At 37.6% G+C, this 14,143-nt stretch overlaps 1 protein-coding gene across 1 annotated transcript in view; it reads left to right on the forward strand.

Moving 5' to 3' along the window:
- Positions 1 to 14,143, forward strand: part of PARD3B (par-3 family cell polarity regulator beta) — a 1,037,082-nt gene that overhangs the window by 619,239 nt on the left and 403,700 nt on the right. Inside the window, exons 14-15 of the mRNA XM_047773303.1 lie at positions 308 to 407; positions 8,523 to 8,638. Of these exons, the coding sequence (XP_047629259.1) occupies positions 308 to 407; positions 8,523 to 8,638 (216 nt within the window). The remainder of the gene's footprint in view (positions 1 to 307; positions 408 to 8,522; positions 8,639 to 14,143) is intronic.

Below are 14,143 nucleotides of genomic sequence, written 5' to 3' on the forward strand. Positions count from 1 at the left end.
AATCACAGGTAATGAATGTTTACCAGCCTTTCCTGGGTGAGAAAAGGGAGTGGAGATGCGTGGACTTCATTTGCCAGGGTTTACCAGCAGGTCATCAGCCTAAAAACATATCAGCAGGCTTAGATTTCCTCACCCAGGCTGTATTAGCTCTCCTAGGAGTCCTTCAGTTCTGTATGAGAACTTATTTATTTCAAGGTCAGTTTCTGTGTTGGTGAAAACTGTGTCTAAGAGATGGACTGAAACCAAGCCAGGAACCGAAAAGTCCTGCCTCCGCCTCACCATGGCTCCATTTGTTCTTTGTGTGCAGAGTCCACACTTCCCAACGACAGATGGGCTGAGAGCGAAGTTCCACCTTCCCCCACTCCACATCCTGTTCTGGAACTGGGCCTTGAAGACTGCAGCCACAGGTATCAATAAAATGATATATCATAAATGTTCCCCGTTGTGGTTTTGCTGGGAAAACCCAGCATCCTTATTTTAACTCTATTTCTTTCCAGAATGGAAATCTCATAGCAATTTCTAGTTCCTTTCCAGTGATAACTTCTCATAGCCAATGGTAACAGCTGAGATAGCTCGTGTTTTGCTTCCTGGAATTTATGACGCCGCATGCATGATTAAAATATTAAAGAAATTTGTTGACTTTTACCAAGTTAAAAATTAGAGAGGTAGAACTCAAAGAAAAGTTATACGGGAAGGTATAAAACAAAACCGAGAAGACATAAAGCTTCGTTTTGTTTTGGTTGGTTTGCTTATTTGTAATTGGCAAACCCTAGTGGCATTAAAAATAGATGTTCCGAGAAAGTTAATGGAATCTAAAAATTAAAGCAACACCATATATAATCTAAACTTTTGAAAAGAGCGCCCAATATTATATCCATTCTGTAATAGAAAACAAAAAATCAATAATTTTTAGAATCACACAAGCATGAGAGAGAGAGAGAGATTTACTAAGCATAGACACCATTTGACTAGTGGAATCCATAGATTTTTGTTCTTCTGATGAGTTTTCAAAATCATTATCCTGTCCCTTTGCTATTTTCTGTATTTATTATGGTTGTTAAAAACTGTGTATTTTATTCTCTTTTTGTCCCATGATTATCCTGTGAAATTTTTTCATTTTTCTTGCAGCAGAGCTGGTGTCATTACTATTATCCTTTTTTATTACAATCTGCTAAAAATAAAACAGAACAACAAGATCATAGCTAACTCTATTAGCAAGAAGCCTACCTATATTTAGCTGTCTCCAAGTCCTACTTTTTTGAAGTCAGCTGTCTTAATGCAAAGTACAATTTCTTGAACTTGATCAATAATCATAATAATGTTCTAGATCACTAACACTGGGGGGGGGGGTTCTGGAGTGAAAACCGACCTATTTAATTTTCTTTGTTCATTTCAACTACTTATGTCAATCCCGAACCAAAAATGACAATTTAGTAGCATTAAAAAACAATCCACTTTAAAAAATATTTCATTCATTCTACTTTAGTGTTTACCCATGGTATATGCATGAAACTGCTAGAACAATGCAGAGATAAATCAGATATAAACCTGTGATATTTTATTTATAATAAGAAATATGTATTTGGTCTTAGTCCCATTTCTGCCACTGAGTCCCCCAAAACCTTGGCATTTCCTAAGTATTGAGAGTGATAGGGGCCTTGTGTGAAGGAGGTGGCTTTGGAAGCACCTAAGGAAAGGAACTGGTTGCCAATGGAGCCAATCTTGTGCTTAGAATGTTGGAACTTCGAGTCCTAACCAGAGAGGTGGACCTTGAATCAGTTGACAATGGCCAGTTGTGCCGATGTAATAAAGCCTCCATAAAAACCCAAAAGGACAGAGTTTGGAGAGCTTCTGGGTTGGTGAACATGTGGAGATGTGGAGAAAGAGGTGAGCTCAGAGAGAGCCTAGAAGCTCAGAGCCCCTTCCCCCATACTTTTCCCTATGTAGCTCTATGTGGGGCTGTTCCTGAGTTATGTCCTTTTACAATAAACTGGCAAACTGGTAAGTAACAGGTTTCTCTGAGATTTGTGAGCCATTTTCAAAAACCCATCAAACTGAGGAAGGATGTCTTGGGCACCTCTGATTTATAGTTGTTTGATCAGAAGTATAGTTAACAACTGGGACTTGTGACTGAAGTTCAAGGAGGGGTAATGGGAACCTCTCGTCTATAGCCAGTAGGTTTGAAGCACAAATGACAACCTGAATTTGCAACTGGCATCTGGAGTAGAGCATGGGTGGTGGGGGGACAGTCTTACAGGGCTGTGCCCTCAACCTATGGAACCTAATGCAGTCTCCAGGTAGAGAGTGGCACAAGTGAGCTGAATTCTCAGACACCCTGCTGATGCCCTAGGATTGTGGGAGAACCCCCCCCCTCAACACACACACACACATAACACATGTTAAAATTGAGTCCAAAAACCCAAAAGAAAAGCTTACCCTCAAGAAGATGGTAGTCTAGTAAGTAAGAGTGACAACCAGAACACAAGTTACAAAGTGATATTTACCAGAAGACATAGATAAAATACCCTGGATTTCTGAGGCAGAGAGAGGAGAATGCGCCTAAGTAGAGAAAGCAGGGAGAATATTATGGGAAAAAATGATTCTTGAGCTGAACCTTAAAATGCAAATAGGAAGATGGACATGAAAAGAGCCCAAGAATAAAGAAAATTTCAGAGAGAAGGAAGGGCAAAAGGAACAGCATGGCAGTGGGGAAGTAAGCTGATTAGTGCAACTTGTATCATGGCTGATTGGCCGGATGATCACACCCAGAATCCAAGGTTAAGGGATACAGACTTTGTTTGGTAGATAGTAAAATCTTATTGTAAGGATTCAGCAGATAAGATCTGGGTTTTAGCTGTGACGTGGATTAGGTAAATGTAGGAGGGTTGATATCTGTTAGAAGCCACTCTAGATACCTTCTGGGGCAGTTTCAGTGAAGGGTACTGATGACCCTGTGCTGGGGAGGATGGGGAGAAACTTTCAGATGAGAAATCTTCAGAGGACTGAGGTACTTCAGGGATATTGCAGAGACAGAGTTATTGAGAATTAGCCATTGCCTTTTTGGCTGCTTTAGTGTCTCTACAAATTTCTTCCCTTCCCTTTTCAGGAAAGCATGTTTCTCCACAATCTTGAAAAAAAGCTTACATTGGTTCTCATCACTGTAAATCTTTATCATATGATGTGAACCAGTAACTTCCATCTCCTTTTCACCTTCTTCCCTAACTGGCATATTTAGACTTCAGTTCTCATCCTTTACTAGAACCGCTCTCTTAAACACCGACAGTAATCTCCTTTCAATCAAAGTATCGCTTTTCCTCAGACTTTAGTCATTCATTTGCTCAATCATCCATCCAAAAGTACTTATGGAACTCTAAGCTAGGCACTGTAGAAGGTACTCAAATGAATTGAAAGGCATCCCTGCCTGCAAGGAAAGCAGTGTCCTCTTAAAGAGACACCCAGGTAATTAGGAAGCAATCTGTTAAGCATTAGATGTAAAATGCCTTTGGAGCCTATAAGAATGAGCCACTAACTCTGCCTGTTGGTGTCAAGGAAGGTTTTACAGGAAACCTTGTTTGAAAGGTTTCTTGAAAGATAGAATGGAACTTACTAGGCAGGGAAATGGTGCAGAGGGCAATTTAAGCAAGGAAAGCTAAATGATGGGAGAGGGGAAATGCATAGTGTTCACTGTGGCTCAAGCATACAGAATCTAGGGGAACAATCAATGGGAAGGGCATGTCTGCTGTGCTGTGAGTGCCATGCTGCTCCAGAGAGCAGCGGAGAAGCATTGAAAGGTTTGAAGCAGGGGAAGAACAGTATGAGGTTAAGCAAGCTCAGTTATAGAGGATGAATGGACAGGGGAAACCCTGACAAGGATACCAGTCTGAGACTGCCAGCAAGAGGAGAGGGACTGGAATGCAGGGAGGAGCGGCATGGCAGGAGAGGAAGGAACAAAGTGAAAAACATTTTTTGACATGGAAGGAACAAATCTAAAGCTTTGAATCTCTCACTTCTGCTTCTCTCTTTCTCTCTCTCCCCTCCCGGCTTCCTTTCCTCCCTCCTGGAGATTCCACAACCTGCACCATCCTGCAAGCTGCTGTGTTGCCTAGGTGACCAGCAGCAGTGGGGCTTTGGATATGTGAAACTCAGAGTAGAAGAAGCATTGGAAGGGAGCCAGGAGGGCTGAGCAAAGTAGGCTGCCCTGTCAGAAAGAAAGAAGGAAGGAAAGGAAGGAAAGGAAAGGAAAGGAAAGGAAAGGAAAGGAAAGGAAAGGAAAGGAAAGGAAAGGAAAGGAAAGGAAAGGAAGGAAGGAAGAAAGAAAGAAAGAAAGAAAGAAAGAAAGAAAGAAAGAAAAGAAAGAAAGAAAGAAAGAAAGAAAGAAAAGCCCTCTGAAAGGGAACTGACACAGAAAACTAATTCATGAGGCAAAAAAAAGCAAATTTGACCGAATTTGTGCCTGTCCTTTGAACCAAAATGAAATCAAGAATTTACTGAACTTATTTGTATTATTATGTCAATAACTATTAGACAAAAATTTACAATATGTGTGTCTGAATTTAAATATGTATATATAATATATACATACAGAAAGAGGGAAAAGAAATACATTTTCTACTGCGCTATCTTATGGAGAGTTTAAGGCAAATCAACAGCAGAGAGAATATATTAAATTTGATTAGCTGTTCAGAAAACATGGGGTTATTGCCTGTGTGTTCATATTTTCCCTCCCTCTTGGTTGTCTCCCAGTTCTCTCTCTTTCTGTGTCTCTTTCATGCACATGACCTGCATCTAGTCCCCCTCATGGTAGCCACTTGCTGAAGCTGATTCATGGCCACCTGAGACTTCAGACATAATTTTTTTGGCATGCCCCTCAAAACCTTTCCCTGCCTTTGTACTTTAGATGGTTCTTCTTCAACATTCATGGCTGGGTCATATATGTCTTTCACATTCCCGATTTTTCACCATGTTCAGGACACTGGCATATGTTTCATGTCACCCTTATTTATTCATTATGCAGCATAATTTGACATTGAGTATCATTTCTCTTTGGTGGATTCCCTGGTTGTTCATGCTGAAAACACTGTCTTTATCTAAGATACGTCTTTGGCCTGCTGTCAACTTCCAGCTTCCACTGCAGCCCACTCAGCCATGAGCACATGCTAACTGCCTTCAAAATTAAAATATGTCATATTTTATAGTTAATCATTATGTCACCCTCTCCTACTAAAAAACTTTTGATTTGAAGCATAAAATTACAAACTGTTTTACTTGTCTAATGGATGTGTCTAGGCTGTTTTCACATGAACCAATTCAACACAACACTCATTATTCAAGTGCGAGATAAGTTCACGTTGGCTCTGATCTCATCGTGTCTCATATTACACTTACTTCCCTCTTTAAATATCTGCCAGTCTGATATCAGCCTAATTTCCAGTTTGCAGTATGGAAAGAGGGGTTCTTTTGTTAATGGTTTTTGAAATGTACACTTGGCCAGGTCAAAACAGTGGTAGTAGAGATACATATTGCCCTGATCAATTTAATGGACATATCCAGGTACACATATGTATATATGTATATGTACAACCACATATGCATACATGTGAATATTTGTTGCATTAATATATACAAAAAAGCTTTTTATTTCTTTGAAGATCTTTGATGATATTGCCAAAGCTCTACCAAAACAAATCTGCATTTTTTTTTTATCTTGATATCTTGCTGCTATTGTATGGCCATCTTGCTTTTTTTAAATAGGAATGAAGATAATTATTTCCCAAGAGTCTGGGAAAATTTGAGTTCTTATTCTTAATTTGTCAAGTAATGCCAAGTTTGGTGAAGTAGTCTAAGACAGTAGAGCAAATTAACCAAAAGGTTACTCAGTTGGGTAGATTCCCATAGTCTGCCTTGAACAGAGCACTTTAAATTCAGTGTGATCTGTTTTAATGAGGAATATTCATGCTGGTCCCAAACTTCCTCCCTAAAGGCTTTCATCATAACATGTGGCATCTGTTTTGATTAACCCCTTGGTTTTCTTTTATTTCATGATATGCACCACTCTGTGGAAACAAGAAACTAACCTAAAATGCAAGCTGTATAAGAGAGTGTGCATGAAACTGCACTGAGAGGAAAATGTTTGATTTCTGTCGATTCAGGATCAGCAACAACCTGTGTCCCGGGCTGGACCCCATTTTAGACAAAGCTTTTGTGGCTCTGGGGAAAGTTCAAGAAGGCACAGTTTTGGTCCTGGCTTTGCCACTGGCCAGCTGTGTGGCCTTGGAACATCAGTCTCCTCTTTAAGCCTCAGTGTCTTATCTACAAGATGAAGAGTTAGATGAAGTGACCTTTAATGGCTTCCAGCTCTTTAAATTCACTGGTTCTATGAAGGCCATGAGTCTTTCTGACACTAAGACCACATCATCACAAGAGATCAAAGGATGAAAAACTAAGTGCAAATAAAGGTCGAATAACACATTTAAAGGCAAGTGCTTCCAAAACATCAAAGCTCAGGGGGAAACTCACGTTCACCATAGCATCACAGAATTCTTCTTTAAAATGGGCTGAAACAATTAAAATATTGATATTATGCCAGGCCACTGTCAGTAGCACTAGTAGATCAGGATTTTTGATCATGATTGGCATATTTTGGATCCATCACTACATATTATGTCTGATAGGCTTTATGTCAGTAGCTTTCTCTAATGAGAATGTAGCCAGACACCAAGAAAGAAACCAAAAAAAAAAAACCCCCAAACTTCATAATTCTTAAGTGTAGATTTAAATTTCTTGAGCAATTTGCATGGAAAAAAAATGTACAGGCATTCCTCAGCATCTGTGAGGAATTGGTTCCAAGATCCTTGCAGATACCAAAATCTGCAGATGCTCAAGTCCCTCATATAAAATTATTTAATATTTGCAAATAATATCCTCTTGGGGTCCGAAACATCATATCACATCTCTTCTCAATAGAAGGGGAGAAGAGCTCTTAGCACAAGCCCAAAAATGGAGAAGGCAAAAAAACTGTAAATAACAATGGATAACTTGAAAAGCAGAAACTTACCTTCATTTGGGAAGCAAAAGCAACTCTGTTTATTTATCTGCTTATTTGTTTCCAAAATGCTTCTATAGCAGTTAATCTGTGCCAAACATGATTCTCCTTACTTCACAAATCTGTATAACTCATTTTCTCTCTTAATAACCCAAGGAGTTAGGGAGTGTAATTATACCCTTTATATACATGAGAAATCAGAAGCCCAAAGAGGTTCAATAACTTGCCCAGGTCCTACAGCTAGAAGTAGCAGAGCCAGAATTTAAAACTGGGCAACTGCTCTGGCATTTGTGCTTTTGAGTGCTACTCTGTGCTATGCTATATCACATTATATTATAATGCTGGAGGCTCATTCATTCAGCAATATTATTATTGCTGCAAGGCAGTATTAAATATGCATGACTAATAAATTTCAAGAAAAGATTAAACTTATTTTGGTATCCTTGGTTAAGCAATCAAGATGCCCCTGTACATTTTAGTAGGATTCTCATTGAGTTTTGTTGCTGTTATTTCATTGGTTACAATGTTTTATTGGTTACAATGTCAAAGCCCAGCTGTTTGAAAAAACTCAACCTCAGTATTTTTAGAGTGACTAAGGATACTTGATTTGAGTTTTCACTGTATTTATGATTAAAGTTGTTGAAATGAACTAATGCATTTACTTTTTAAGTACATGAGAGCACCAAGGGAGAAAGAGGCTGAATTATGTAAACTATGTAAGTAAAATGTATTTCCAGATCAAGAAATAAGGCACTGTCTATAATTCCCTTATATAATTCCCTCCATTCTCAAGCAAAGTAAGTAATATGCAGCAGAAATGGGATTCTCTGCAGTTGAATACGAGTACTAGGAAGCCTATAGTGGGTATTTGATATATCTTATGTCTAAATTGTCAACTGTGCTTTTCCTGTTATTTCCTGTTGGTATTATTGATGAGCAGACTATTTGCTCAGCATTAACATTCATTTGAGAAAAGAGACCTGAGCAGAGTAGAAAACCAAACTCCTGCAGCCATTAGTCATGCAACAGGACGGTTTTCTCTAAAGGACACGACCCTTTCACTTGTTTTTAAAGAAAGGGCGTGCTTAGTGCACAGATCCCTCTGACCCTGAGTTTGGGCTCTGCTAATACCTCATGACATCTTTTGAAGTGCCAGTGCTTCCAGGTTCTCCTTACCCCCTTAAAGTTATATATTGTATAGCTAGATCCCAATTAGCAGAAATCAGTGAAGAAGAAAATGTGATATTAGCCAGAGAGTATTATTTAAATTGCAACCTATGATAAAATGCATGGAAACAGAGTTGCTGCATTTCATCAGAGAAACCTGAGGTTCAAGAAGTGGTTGAAAATGTGTGGTTGGGAGCTGCAGAGGTAGTGATGAGGGGCTGTGTTTAACATGAGAACTGCTGCTGCCTTTAAAAAAAAAAAAAAAAAAGGTTTTGCTGTAAACCTAAATCCAGCATATGGCTTCTTTCTGCAGCTCTGGGGTGGATTCAGCTGTATATTTTCCAGATCAGCACTTCAACTTTAGATCTGTGACACCAGCCAGGCAGCCTGAATCAATGAATCTGAAAGCCTCAAAGAGCATGGACCTTGGTAAGTGAGGGGAAGGTGACAACCAGGTCAGCTCTCCGGCCTCAGCCCATCTATCTTCCTGAATGTCCTGCTTTTGTTTCTTCAACTCCAACCTGAGGGGGCAAGGTCTGCTGAAGCCTGGAGGAGGGCAAAAGGGTCATGCTATCTTCCTGTCTCCTCTCACACATTTAATTGTGATTCTCACTTTTTAAAAGAGAGATAAATGACATTTTTATAAAGTGGTCCATATAGGTCAGAAAAATATGCCTCTTCCTTCCAGAGGATCTGAATGCCATAATCATCTTTAACTCACCAGCCTTTATGTTTATACTCTCACTTCTACCAGGGCCTCTCCATTTCTCATGTCCATACCTGTTGCACGACTTGGGAAGACAGCACAGTTAAATGAATCCTCTTCCACGTGCAATGGATAGGGATAGAAGTAATGGAGATCTATCTCTTTACATGCCCATCTCTAACTCCTGTAACACCGCAGGGAAGAGGAGTCCCTCGATTTGCCAGATTGAGGGTGTCGAGGTACCCCTGGGTTCATCCCTAGACAACCTCACTGGGATTCCGAGTCCCACAGGGAATATCTGGGTGACTGTTGGCTGCCAGGGCAGAGCACACCATGTTCTGTCCAGGCCCTGTAAGTCATTTCAGACACCCAAGCACATTGCTACCCTCCCATGGAGAGAACTATTAGAATAGGGTGCAGGTGCAAAACAAATTCTCAGCGAAATAGTCATTGCTTCCTGAATGTTCAGAGGCCAAGCTTTGCAATTTTTTTTTTTCTTGAGGCACATTGCATATTTCATTAGTAGCAACAAGAAAATACAGTAATCAAAACTGTGCACTCCACAAAAGAATCTGATACATACTGCTTATCTGTTACTCATTTACAGGAGTTCAGAAAAATGTTCAGTCATGATGAAACAAGAGAAATTGATTCTCTTTTCTATAAATTAACTAGATCACTGGAATGCATTTGCTCTAAGCACCTATAATGAGAGACTGATAGAAAGCCTTAACAAGGAAGCTGTCTTGAGCTCTGGTCAGAAAAAGGTATTTTCTCAGGCGTGAATCTCTGACAGACCAAAGGAATAATATGTGACAGTGTCATAGGTTATTACTAGTAATTTAAGGTGCAATTTATTTTTATAGAGTGCTTGATAAATATTTTCTGTTCTGTCTTTCCAATATCTCTATAGAAAAGATGAAAGGATAAAAACTGCTCTTAATTTGGGGCAAGAAATACATTACTGTTTTCCTCCAAAAAAAAAAAAAAGTGACCATGAATTTTAAAGATCTTTGCAAAAGAAAATTAACATCCATTTTAAGAAAGACAAAAATGTGCTGTATATTAGATTCCAAGTATAAGTGATATCATATGGTATTTGTCTTTCTCTTTCTGACTTACCTCACTCAGTATGAGAGTCTCTAGTTCCATCCATGTTGCTGCAGTTGGCATTATTTTGGGGGAGGGAGTGGGATGGGCTGGGAGCTTGGGATTAATATATGCAGGCTATTGCCTTTGGAATGGATTAGCAATGAGATCCTGCTGTGTAGCCCTGGGAACTATGTCTAGTCACTTATGATGGAGCATGATAATATGAGAAAAAAGAATGTATACATGTATGTGTAACTGGGTCACCATGCTATACAGTAGGAAAAAAAAAATAACGTAAAGGGAAAGTAAAAAAAAAAATACAAGTAATAATATGCTAAAAAAAAAAGACAAAAATGATCACATCTGTAAAACTAAAACCTGAGACTGTCCAGAAACAGTAGATCTGTTTACATAATTGTTACTGAAAACTTTGCTTTGGGGAAGTTTTCTCTTTTAGATTGAAATAGCCTTGGCAAAATATGTATTGTTACCAGTCAGTCATTGCACTTTATCATATTATACCATAAATGACAATAGTAATATTTGTTCAGTTTACTTAATTGGGGCAAAGTTCATGAGCTGTTTTCTTCAGGACACAAGCATCTAACTAAAAACATTAGCTTAAATGCACTATCCAGTCCAAGTGGTAAACTATGCTATAAAAACATTTTAAAAGTAACTATCAAAATTTGGTCCCTTCCAGGAAGTGCCAAATTAAAGCTAACAGTCTTGAAGAGGGCTCTGAGTGTCAATATTCCAGGATGATTCTGAAGCCCTATTCCCAGAACAATTGAGTGAGCCCAATAAATATGTTGATTTTCTCAATGAATAAACAAAGATGATGCTGGAATGGTAAACCTTTGGAAGTGTCATTCCTGTTTGAATAGATGAAAAGATGAAAAGAATATTGAAAGTAGTTTAGTTTTCCATATATAGCACTGGGCTAATGTAAAGAATTACTGCATTTGCTAAAAAGGTTGGTAAATGTGCTTAAGGAATAATCCTCTCAGCAAGGTTAGGATCCAAAACGTTAAAAAAAAAAATCCTGAGGTATTTAGGTTGAATAGCAAATTAGTGCTGTTTGAATATGTTTGACCTAGAAAAAACAGCAATTTCGTGTGGCTCAAAATATGAAAGATAAAGCCTCCAATTTACTGTCTAATTTATGTTGGGTAGTTCTCTTTTATAAAGCCTTTAAAAATCTTCAAAGGCTAATAGATCTCATCAGTACCATCTTTGTTTTTCTTTGTTTCATTTGAGGGGACTGAGTCCAAGCTAGTGTTTTAACTTGCATGTTATGTTCAAATTGTTTTAAAGGTGAGTGTGTTTCATGTATTTCTTTTCACTTGTGTTTCGAAAGACAGTTCATATTGTGAAAACTAAAGCCTTCTCAGTTTCATCTCCTCCTTCTATCTCCCAGATGCAAACATGATTTAAAACTAGTTTGTTGTGTGAATATCCTTGTAGGAAACACTCTACTTATTTGCTATTCCATCTATGTACTTAGTCTCTGTCACACGATGTGTTTTTTTATCCTAATTGTATAGTGTTACATGAATCGATCTTGATTTACAATTTACTTTCTCTCAAGCTGAGAGTTTGAGTATTTTTGGTCTGGGGGAGGGCATACTCTTTGCCGAAAATGTTTCCACTTGTTAATTCCTTTCTCTTTCATCCTTAGAATATTGTTATGTATGTTGTACATATTTTTTTCTGCAGTCTATTATTTGTCTTAGTTTAATCGTGATATTCTTTATTATAAAAAAGGTTTTAGTCTTAGAATCCAATATTTCCATCTTTTCCATCATGATTTTTTGGTTTTATTCTTACCCCATTTATTTCCTGGGACTTTTCAAGGCTTGTCTTTTTTTTAATGTTTAGCAATCTGTAATATATTTTCATCCATGGTGCATGAGGTGGGAACATTTTTGTCCATGTAAATAGGAATACTATCCATAACATTTACTTTGATATCCTTCTCCCTTTTATTGGGAATGAAGTCACACTGCATACTACATTCCTTTATGTGGTTTCTATACATGCTGTTCTATTAATATATTGGTCTGTCCCATGCCAGTGTCACCCTGTTTCAGTTGTCATCCTATTAGGTTGTATTTTGATAATTTATAGAGCAATCTTTCTGTTTTTTCTTCTTCTGGAAAATTTCTTTGGCTCTTTATATGTCTATTCTCCCACATGAACTTGAGATCAACTCCTTGAAAATCAGTTTTAAAAATTAAACAGAAATGCTTCTCTTGTGCATGTACCCATTAATTATGTTTGTTCTTGGTTCCTGATAGAAATGTTTTATCAATTTAAATTTTTTTTAATCCCTAGTGTCTTGAGAAGTTTTTTATTTGCTCATTTGGGGTAACCAGGAATAGATGTTGAATTTTATTGAGTGATTTTAGGGTTCTGTACAGGATGATCATTTGTATTTTGTTCTTTATTCTATTAATATAGTGAATTATAGGAATAGATTCCCCAGTATTGAATCTTTGATTCTTTCTGAATGACTCTAAATTTTTCTCTGCATTTGAATAAGGTAGAAATGAGTAAAAAATTTTATCTATGTGCTCTAAAACATAGATCTAAGACCTCAATTATTACTTTATTCCTATATATCCATAAATTATGGGGGTTTTTTTTGAGACTCTTCTGACTCAATATGTGTGGCTACTTTTACTGGCATCCATATGGCCACAGTTAAGTCAGATCAGAAATGATTAAAATGATGAATAAAGGGAAATTGTTTTTAAATAATTAGATGTAACTATGCTTATTCAAAGAGGTTAGGGTGTCATTTTCTGGGTTTTCCAGAAAATCAATCTTTCCCTACTAATTGTAGACTTTCCTCTATTTATTTAAATTATCAGAATTACTATGTTCAGTCTGGATCCCTTTAATTTGTTCATAATTGAGCTTGTGTGGGTGTTGAGTTGGAAGCCCTCAGGAGCTGAATAACACAGCTGCCTCTTTGGCCTTTGGCATAGGGTTTTCCCCCAAAGAGCTGCCCTTGTTGGCAGTATGCCAGGGAGTGACATTCAAAGACTTTTTGATGAGGCACAAACATCTTTAATATCCAGGCCTGGTGTTTTATGACCCCATGATATTATTTAAGAATGGGTCTGAATTATTCAAGGGACAGCACTTCAGTATTTTGGCCCATTCCTTGACCTGATGTATAGCCCCTTTTAAAGTGAGATTTAAAACACTATTTCCCACAAGATTTTTTTTTTTCTGAGAGTTTTCTCTTGTGTTTCAAATTGGCCTCCTATCCTGTTTCAGAAGGGTGTTCTGTAACACAGAGGAAGGCTGAGGGCAGTGCAGATAGAAGAAGCTGACCAGCTGTCCGCCTCTGTTCAATGAGAGGAAATGAGCTTAAAGTGATGCATGAGGCATTCAGACGAAATATTAGGAAGTTTCCTGACAATGAAGGTTGTTAACATTCCATGTCTCCTAGGCTTTTAAAACAGTGCATGTGTCTTAAACAACTGTCCCTAAAATCAAGACAGTAGATAAACTGGCTTATTTTCTTTTAAGATCTGTGATTCAGCAAGTTAATTTTCTGTTAGTTGCTTGTTGGAAATTCGTATTAAGAATGAAATATTTGTAGGCATTCACAGTTGAAGTAAATTATAAATCAACTAATTTCTCATATCAACAAAAGGTAAATATTAAGGTCAAATTTGGAATATAGCCCTTTCATACACATCAGACATTCCTCTCAGAGAGCAGTTGGGTATCTTTAGTAACCAGTAGAAGATGGGCATGAGAAAAAGTTAATTAACCCCATTCTGCTATTCTAATACTTTCTTTTTTGAATTATTTTTTGTATAGTGGGGAACTTTCATATGCATTCTCAGTAATAACACAAAAATCCCAAACACTGAATACATAGTAGAATTTTTAGCAAATTGTATATTCTGATAACTATAGTCCAGATTTATCATATGTAACATATAATACCATATGTTAACATTTTAAAAATAAATTTTTGTTTACACCCATGGATCTTCTTTATTGTCCATCGATAAGTAATACTTCTGACTACAGTAAAAGCTGAATTGAGTACCACTATTTAAGATACAACTTTGTTTGATTTAAAAAAAAAAAAAACCTGGTTGGTAAAGAAG

Source organism: Phacochoerus africanus, chromosome 3 (assembly GCF_016906955.1).
Source record: "Phacochoerus africanus isolate WHEZ1 chromosome 3, ROS_Pafr_v1, whole genome shotgun sequence".
In the NCBI taxonomy this organism is placed as follows: domain Eukaryota; kingdom Metazoa; phylum Chordata; class Mammalia; order Artiodactyla; family Suidae; genus Phacochoerus; species Phacochoerus africanus.